The sequence below is a fragment of the Coregonus clupeaformis genome, chromosome 15 (assembly GCF_020615455.1).
Source record: "Coregonus clupeaformis isolate EN_2021a chromosome 15, ASM2061545v1, whole genome shotgun sequence".
Lineage (NCBI taxonomy): Eukaryota > Metazoa > Chordata > Actinopteri > Salmoniformes > Salmonidae > Coregonus > Coregonus clupeaformis.
In genome coordinates, this window is record NC_059206.1 from 16,176,008 (window position 1) to 16,186,183 (window position 10,176).

General features: G+C 39.7%; 1 protein-coding gene across 1 annotated transcript; it reads right to left on the bottom strand.

The window, feature by feature from the left end:
- Window positions 1-6,735: 6,735 nt before the first annotated feature.
- Window positions 6,736-9,087, bottom strand: LOC123492641 (immediate early response gene 5-like protein). The gene has a single exon (XM_045225376.1). The coding sequence runs from the start codon at window positions 8,901-8,903 to the stop codon at window positions 7,983-7,985; it is 921 nt and encodes a 306-aa protein (XP_045081311.1). The 5' UTR covers window positions 8,904-9,087; the 3' UTR covers window positions 6,736-7,982.
- Window positions 9,088-10,176: the final 1,089 nt, after the last annotated feature.

The following is a 10,176-nucleotide window of genomic DNA, read 5'->3' on the forward strand; positions in this document are numbered from 1 at the left end:
ACACACACACACACACACACACACACACAGATAGAGAGAGAGAAAGACACACAGACAGACACACACACATCAATGTAATTCTTATGATTATTTGAGGTGTTGTAATAACTGATATCATAACTTTTTGTTGGAAGTGTTGCAGCTCCATAACATGACCCTTAGGGAAAGAATCGGTAACACTTTACTTATAACAGGTATAATTGGTATAATGCGCTATGACATGTTATAAGCATGTATAAGCCTCTATAATGTCTTGTGACTCAGTAAAAATGGCTGCTATTTAGTCAGGATCATTATGAGATGATAATATAACATTATAAGGGGGTCATACATGCTCATAACAATGTTCCAAAGTGTTGCCAAAGCATCTTCATCTTCAAATTATATCAATTATCAGGATTATTATACTTTTAATTTATGGTGGTTCAAGTTGATCAAGTTTATAAATTGCCTGGCAGGGCTGATGAGACAGTGGATTGCGAAGTCAGATGGAACAGAGTAAGTAGGCATTTTAACGTCATAGATTTAGCCGGTGGTAACTTGTGGAATAGACACCGGCTGGAATGTGGTTTTAACCAATCAGCATTCAGGATCAGACCCACACGTTGTATAATCAGAAACAACCCATATCCCTAGTCCCTGCACCACAGGTACTCCATGTAGATCTGAAATAATTGGATAGGTGTAAGCATTATGGATGTAGCTCCATTTTGCTCTCTGGTAGGCCAGATATAATTTTGCCATGATGTTCACACACCTATCCAATCTAAAGGGGTAGTGGTCAGGGTTGTTTCTGGACAGGGCCAAAGTGTATTTGCTTTAGACTTATGCAACAAAACTTTAATTAAATTTTGTTACTTGTGTAATAACATTGTTACTACACAGATATAATAGCAACTTAATGTATAGTGTTAGAGAAACAGTAACACTTTACTGTAGGTGTCCTAATAAGGCTTAATGAATGTATACGAAAGATACCTAGTGTCATCCATTACTGTCAAGGTTAACAGGCTACATTGATAACATGTCATATTTGAAAACAAATAGTAACCTGCCATGTGACTCTATGTTATTTGGAAACATTAAGATATTCACTGTTGTCTTGTTGCTATGAAATATTCCTTTAAATTGCTCCAAAGCAGTCCCTTCCGAAGAGTGTATGATTTTACTATACCAAACTGTACAGTTCTACTTTTGCAGTGGAACTGTCGACTGTTAATGCAACACCTAAACCGTTATGCCAAGAGGTCTAAACCTCTTTCCATGTTCTCTACATGTAATGTTTTTAGTGCTCGACCTCCTCAGATGCCACTCTCTATACGAGATAAGTTGAAAAAGTAAGTTGTTTTAGATATCTGCACCTTTCACAAATCTATTCATTTTATGAGAGACATTGTACTGTTGAAGCTAATTGGTGGCACCCTTGAGTTTGATCATAACAACATTGCGTCCCAAATGGCACCCCTTTCCCTTTAGTGTACTACTTTGGATCAGAGCCCCATGGGCCCTGGTCAAAAGTAGTGCACTAAATAGGGAATAGGGTGCCATTTGGGATGCACACACTCTGCACAACAACACTGTTCTCTCCAATCCTGTCTACATAACCTTATATTTCTGTCTGTTCTGAAGAACCCCACCGTACTATAATGCTATTTTTCTGAGGTAAATAAGACATGATTACATTTCTCTCTGAAATGTCTAAATATTTGTAAGCCAACCAAGTGAGGCAAATGTTATAAGTTCATTGTTCTGTTTTGTGTTTGGAACACACTCATCTGAATAATTCTGATTGCCAACCATTTCATCATCAATTCCATGATGCTGCTCACAGGAAATGGCACTATTTGTCTACCTAACTTCTTCTACAATTGTATAAAGTGTTTTCCCCCATTTGTGCAACCTACATGTAACCTTTTCTACTTTGGACAGTGGACTGCCTAGTATGGTTTGAGATGTAAGAATTACCTGTCACATAATCTTTCAACCAGCTCTCACAGTCTCACATCAAAATTAGACGTTCATCCGTGTTTCTCAAACATCAAATACATTTCGATGTTGTTCAAAACGTCAAATTTCGAAGTGTTTAAGGTAACGTTTAGACATTAATTTAGAATTTTTAAGGTCAGTGTTAAGTTCAGGCATTAACTCCAAATTCTTAAGGTTAGGCATTAACTCTGAATGGTTAAAGTAAGGGATAGGCTTAAAGCAAAAATATCAATAATGTTCATTCGCCTGTCCACCATCCCTGTGTTGAAGGTAACAAGCGCTCACTCTTGCCCCCAGTGGCCGGTTTCCACGTCATCTCCTGACGTCCTCAGACATGGATGGACGTCGAATACTGACTTGTATCACGGGTGACCATCCTGAATATTTGTACAGATCTTAATTTGATCACCCTGTTGCAGGAAAACGTTCCTGCAATGCAGGAAATGTAAAACGTGTAGTATATTTGAAGTTTAAAAAGGCTTCTGAAGTTTGTAATTTCCACTTTTAAATTTCAGACTTGATTTTCCCTAATTTCCCAAATTAAGATCCTACATCTGTAGTCTACATAACACCTATAAACACATGATCTCATGTAATCTTGGCACAGCATCAATCGGAAATGTGGGCTACATCAGTTTGTCAACCCAGTCCTGTAATTCATGGAACCTATGTCTTTTTGTTTTGTGTCAGCCATGCCCAAGTTTGGTTAGTTGCTTATAAATAGTCTATAAATAGGCTATTTATTTGTGATCACCCATGCATGTTAACTGTTATGAATAGCCTACTTCTAATTTCTGTTGAAATATACATCTATTTCAGAGCCATTCTAAATGATGGTGGGACTAGCTTACTATGAGTTGACTTGCCTGGGTTTAGAATGTGCTATGCACTTTTTGACATGCGTCATTACGCATCACGTTAGTCGACTGTTCATTGACAATACAGCCATGTTTTCACACGTGTGTTTTTCATACATGACACCTGTCTTGCAACGAATGTAGTCTTAAACATTTTTATGACTACAACATATTACTCAATGTAACGTTTTCATGCACAAATGTGTTTTTTTACACGCAAAACCACAATGGTTAAATTATATTACAATAACATAACATTTGAATATAACAACAAGTTGTTTAAACTGTTTGGAGGTAACATGGAGCTAAATACTGTTAATTGATTTTATAATCACATATTAGTCAATGCTTTTTTATAAGATTAACTACTTATAGAATTCCTGCATCATATGCATGCTTGTTTTTTAACTCCAGACATAACAAACGTGTGAACTCAAACTCTTGCAAGTGATGCAACATGCAATATTAGTGTGATATGACGCCTCATTCATCAAAATCCATCAAGAGCTTGGCTTTACTGTGAGTGGCCTGATGTGTATATCTCTTACCCCATACTGGACACTTGAGTCCTTGATACAGAGCAGTTTTTTTTATATTTGGTTCTTCATTACAAGGGGTTGTGATATGAATGTGATTTGCATGTGTTTCTCTGATGAATTGGATGATTTGAGATATTCTAATTTCTTTAGCAGTTCTCAGATTTTTGTTTTGAGTGTCCACTGATGTTTTGGCCAACTGTTCAGTTTTGTCGCATAATGTATCAATGTCATTATTGCCTGTACGATCATCCAAGTTGTAAGTCCTATTATAATAATTTGTTAATAATTTTGGTGTTTGGTCATTATTTTGTGGAAGCTGGTGGTTGGTTTTGAAAATGTCTACATGGTTCTCGACAAACTCATTCAACTGAAATAGGGTTAGAAATGAAAAGTGAAATAATTGTAATATACCCTTGTGACACTATAATACCAACCCGAACTGTACCGTGCTGGCTTGGTCATTTTCCTTTCACATAGGCCTTGTCTTTTCCAACACTGTTCCAGCAACCATGGTGGATGTGTAACCATGCCAGGGCAGTACATCTCATCTCAGCTTGGTTTGGGTCAGCTTGGTTTGGGTTTGCTCAGTATTGTGAAAATAATTATAGTCATTTTTTATTTATTTAACTAGGCAAGTCAGTTAAGAACAAATTCTTATTTACAATGACGGCCTACACCAGCCAAACCCGGACGACGCTGGGACAATTGTGCGCCGCCCTATGGGACTCCCAATCACGGCCGGTTGTGATACAGCCTGGAATCGAACCAGGGGGTCTGAAGTGATGCCTCAAGCACTGAGATGCAGTGCCTTAGACCGCTGTGCCACTCGGGAGCCCATACCTCTGATGGTACACAATTATCAACCAGACTTTGGTATATTGGGGTTCAGTAGGTCACCAGCAACAACACCCATGAATTATAAATTATGAAGAGGTGGGGCTTACTCAATGGAGCTATAGGATATTTAAACTTGAACACAGATCTGGCATACTGGTTTTCTTTTTCTTCCTGGTAGGTGAGAATAACAGGAAATTTACATTTTGTACCGTTGTGGAGCCCTCATGCTTTGAGCAGATTGCACATTTTACAAAAGGTGCAATCCTGTCATCAGTGTGCTGATAGCATTAGTTTAGTTTGTAAACCCAACCTCTTTTGTCCATATGGAAGGCCAGGTAACACAAAGGATCTATAGGCATAGATAGTTCCAGGCATTCATCATTTCATAGTTAAATGTAAACACTCATAGGCCTCTGTCTCTCTTTCCCTCTCTGCAGTTGATCCGAATTCTCCACGCAAATTCCGTTCTTAATTTCTGCCTCGTCACTGTCGGGTTGTGCGCGTTCAGAAAAGTGGCCCCTGAAAGTGCTGCTTGCTGCTGCCTAATTAAAGGGAAGAGAGGAGAGGAGCCTGAGCATAGCGTTCGGAATCACCCTATATTCATCCCAGCCCCCCCACATATTCAAATGCATGGTGCGACTGTTGTGCTGTGATCATCAACTGCTGGCGACGCAGATAAGGATGGGGATGGTGGAGGGGCTTTTACTTCAATGGGTTAAAAGAAACTAGACGCATACTCTTGTTGATGATAGGCTATAAACTTCTCAAAACGAACGAAACCGCCTGAACATAAGCACATGCGTGTGTGACAGGAGCAACTGCTTGATATTTTGGCGAGGGCCAGTGCACACTACGCACGTTAAGCATTTTTTAATGTGTTTATTATACGGCTATTGTAGTAAAGCCAGTTGTCACTATAAATGTGTGTTACAAAATTGTAACGCGAAACCACATTCTCGCCGACTGCACCAGTCTTTGGAATTATTTGTGAGACCGATGCTATTCCTTTGGAATCCACGCGGAGGAGCTCGCTCTACACCACTAAACGAACCCTAATCCACACCATTTGTCACAGTGGGAGGAGAACGCTCTCATTTTAAAGCTTTATATAAAAATATTTTCCAGATCGCTTTTTGGAGATGAAACCCCTCTACCACGACCAAATGCTCCAAATAATAATCGAATTAGAGAGAGAATTAAAAAAGCATAATCAGATGTCCATTACCCGTTTGGCTAAAATGGCTACATTAATTGTAACCTATATAAAACGCATTCTGATCTTCCATTATTAGTCGTAGTATCCTCAAATCATGCTAAATAATAGTATAATCTAATAAAACCGACGCGCATAGTGATGCCTTCTATTTACGACCTACCTATGCCAAATTATTATGCACAACGGAAAATGGAAAACAGTGCCGGCAACCGAGACTTGAAAGAGATGCCTAGGCTAAAGGTATAGCTGCGTTGATGTGTTGGACGTAGCCTACTGCGCTATCTCAAATTGAGAAGAGTCGAGAGGTTTCGGGTTGGAATAAAAACGAGGGAGACGGGGAGAGAGGAGGAGGGATGGGAAGCGGAATGGATGAGGTTGGGAGGGTGTCGAGGGGGGAGCAGCGAAGCTGAGGTCAGCCTGAGGTGCCGCTACATAGGCTTTCTAATACCTTCATTCATTGATTTTGAAGAACACCACCAAGTGGCATATAGCGGAGATAACACGACTGCAAGTTTTGGGGGAAATGCCTGGCAAAAAAAGCTCAGAGCTCACAGCCGGATCCCAGTCAGCACTGCAACCAAGCACACGTAGCACAGTCAGTCATATGTGAGTTTGGACTAGAAATTAACCACTGCCTTTTCTCAAGTGGAACAGTTTTAAACACAATCTCTATTAGATACAAAATATATCCTGCATTGTTGTTACAATGTTGCACTCCACATAGTTTTAACAACCAATTTGTAAAATTGTATCACCTCATACACTACTTTTGTTTTAGATTGAAACCTGTTTTTCCCCATTTATCAATAACATGAATGTTGTCAATAATAGCCAAGTCCAAAAAGCAGAGACCTGGTAGATGTAAAGTCTTTAGACGAAGAGGCTCATAAAATGAAATGTAGTAGCCCAAAATACATGATACATGTCATGGATATTTGTGTTGATAACCAGGTCTTTCTGATCTAGAGGAAGTGTTAAAAATGGCCATTGATGGCTGCATATCTATTAAGTTACCCACAGTGGTGTGAGAAGATAAACTGCATGGTGTATGGAACATATGAATGAAGGCCCCAATCCCCTTTTCTAACACTGGTTACAGAATAGGCCTACATCTCTCCCTTATTGCAGCATCTGAGTGGGACAGAATCCCTCACAGACGTCAGGTGATTATGGTTCTGACTGTAGTTTCAGGGGAATTAAAACATATATTTGAGACAAAATATGACTTCAACGCACAAAGTTTGGGCAGCATGCCATTCAAACAATAAATCAAGGAGAGAGTGGATTTGTTGCATTTTTTTATTAAGATTATAAATTCTTAACAAATATGTTCTAAAACAGTTTTACCCGGTGATATACAATTTAATATGCACAAAAATACAAGAATACCAACAAAATATGGAGAGGACGTCTGTAAAGACATCTTTATTTCAGTACACATAGTGCTTATAATGTGTGGATGTATGGCAAAATTATGAGCTTGCCTTTTTAGAACAAAAGGTCTTAAAATTTTAGAAAATAAAACAAAACTCACAAAACCAAGCCATGTTGGCATCATGAATTACTGTGAAGGCTTGATCAGTAACTTTTTGTTATAGGTTCAGGGGGAGGGGGAACGCTCAACAGATCGAACTGTCAAAAACAAATACCTGGATTGAGTCGATTACACGTGCATTCTGGGATTTGGAGGAATTAATGGTTCTGATCAGAGATGAGGTGGAAAGTTGGGTAGCCTACAACTAGCACATCAATAGAGAGAGACGCAGCAAGCTGGTTCAGAGTTAATGCACCCACGAGTTTGAGAGGGAAATTTAAGTCTGAGCCATTGCGCCTTACCTGTCAATTTATGTGTGGTCAGAATGTGCCATGTAGTTCCCATGTAACATAGCCTACTGGTGTCCGACTCCTTAGAATATGAGTTTCGATATCCAAGATTTAAATATCAACCCAGAAATACAAGATATTAAACCAAGTACAACACAACAGTATTTGTGTAGCCTATGTTTGTTATAGCTTTTTGTTAGTTGTTTACCGTATTAAACCACTACGCACAACAAAAGCATGTTGAAAAGCCATCCCATGGGCACACTTTTCTATTTAGCCTGGAGCTGAGGCTACATTAAATGCTTGCTATTCAGTCACAATACTTGTGTAGCGTCTTAAAACGAGACATTGTGTTCAAAAGTGTTCTGTAGGTGAGACCAAATCAAAACATAATCCGCGAGCGAGACATTCAACCACTTTCAATGTTTGCAACAATAGCTAGCAGTAGTATGCGTTGGGTTTAAGGCAACGAAATCAACTTCGTTAGATAAAATTCACAACTACCATGTAAAAATGTGTTATGTAGACATTTTCGGTTTAAAAGGAAAGCCTGCACATCATATGTGGCACAACCTTCCTCTCCCTCTCCGTAAAAACGAGAGTCAACAAACAAACAAACAAAAACTGTTCAATGTTTAAATAGCCTTTCTTGCAAAAATAAAGTCAATTTGATTTAGACTTTGTACAATTTCATAAAGTGTTTGATTCTAGTTGACCATGGAGTCAAAAAGCTACTATAGCTCTAGTCCATGCCCCTAGGCTCGCTAGGGCTTGTTTGCTACAGAACTGTCCGTTCATGGCTTGCTCAAAGTCCGCCTGTCTGCTCACCAGCCCCGAAAACCCCGAGCCGAAAATCGAGATCAGATTGGAAATGTTCGACGTGTCCAAGTGTTCCGAATTTGCGTAGGAACAGTCCTCGAATTTCGCCCTTTTACATGGCGTGAAATCCGGTACTTCCTCAATATCGGATATATAATATTCAAAGTCAACCTTCCGTTTCTTGGCTGGGGACTGTGCGCCCTGGCAGCACTGTTGGAACGATGCGCAGCAGTCCTGGTGCAGGTACCCATTATCCACAGTGGTCACTACGTGCGTGTCCAGATCGAGCACTGTCGTTTTGTTGCAGTGTAGGTTGTTGTTCACCGGGGAAAAGTCACAATTTGATACAGGGTAAGCCTCCGCACAACAGCTCCGGTAGAACGAGGGCTCCGTCTCCTTGCATACCTCGTCGCTTTGGAGAGAGAGAGGCGCGGAGCAGGCGGATGGGGCTTGGATATGCGCTGACTGCACTGCTGTTAGGTGGCTTACTGGCAGCAGCGCACAGCAGAGACTCGCCGGTTCGCTCACCCCGTCGTTGCCGCAGCAGTCCCCGCTCTGCTCCTCGCAGTCCTCGGCCAAATCCAGCGGGTTTAACTCCTGGATCTCGTTGCAGACGGTCATCACCTCCTCGTACTGCTGCATCCTGTAGATCTCTGCGTACTTCTCGTTCATGTAGACCTGTCTGGCGTTCCTCAGTACATAGGACACCAGGAGGTTTTTGTGCAGCTTGATCCCTCCTCTCTGCGTCCTGGAGTTGTGAATCTTCCGTAAGGAAATGGATATTAGACTTTGTGCATCCACTGCACACTCCATTGTGTTGATCATGGTGATGAAATAGTCGTTTCCCGCTGCTCTCCGACGCAGAAAAGCGACTTTCTCTCAGTGGAAGTCACGATATTTCGTTCGGGGGCGAAGGCTTAAGTCAGCTCGGTGGTGAAACATTGAACACGGCTGTCCGCTTCCCTCTGTATGCGAGCAAGCAATCATTTGCTAGGGATACTTAGCCAGAGTATATATATTACGAGGAGGAGTCGGCCCACCTCGGCTTGCGCCAATGAGGACCCGGGCTCCCTATTGATTGACATGCAAACTCCACCCATATGTGGTGATCAGGGCCAATCAGACAGAGGCGGTTCTTCTGTGCTATTCAAATTCCAAACTGACTACCAAACTGGAATGCTCTCATGAGACTCACTGGGCTAGAGCGCCTGGTCAAATAGAAGTCTACGTTTGTGTGGCTATGACAAGCCTACATGAGAATGAAACTTTTCTGATAGATTAATCTAAAGAAAAAAATGGCAGTAATATTTAGTACATTAATCTTGAATGATAAATTCGTTTCAGATCTTAATTCTGCCACAAACAAATAATAAAGTCTAGGGCACTTAAAATGAGTGTTTAGAATAAGAACATACTTGACTATTTTTGTCCATGTCCACATAATGATATTAATTTCTTATTTGATTGATTAATTCATTGTTAAATGATCTGTTTTAATTTGTATTCTCCACTTGCTCATTATTACTTTGTTTTAGCCTATGCATGTTATACTGTACCTCTATTATAATGTTATAATAAATAATGTTACATGCCTTTGAAATGGCTTTTATAATGTTATAACGAATATTGTAATGTCGCAAGCCACCTCTGTGCATTTTTTTAACAAGCCGATAAAGATCCAGACAACGGCAAACGGACAGACAACTTACATTTAATTTCAACGTATTTATCTCAGAACTATTCTTATTACATTTTAATATATAAACTATCAGAGGGAAGTATAAAGTAGAGTTGTTCTATTCTATTCTATTCTATTATTTTCTATTTTATTCTATACTGTACTATTCTATACTGTAATATTCTATACTGTAATATTCTATACAGTAATATTCTATACTGTAATATTCTATACTGTAATATTCTATACTTTTCTATTCTGTTTTATAGAGTGAGAATATTTTCTCACAGTCTTTAGCTATCTTTCCATTAACAAAATATATGAAGTAAGATCTGCCTTTCTTCAATATCAAATATGCAACTTTTCTGTTTACACTATTCTTACATTAGCCTTGGATGTGGTGTGTCCCTTAATTATCCC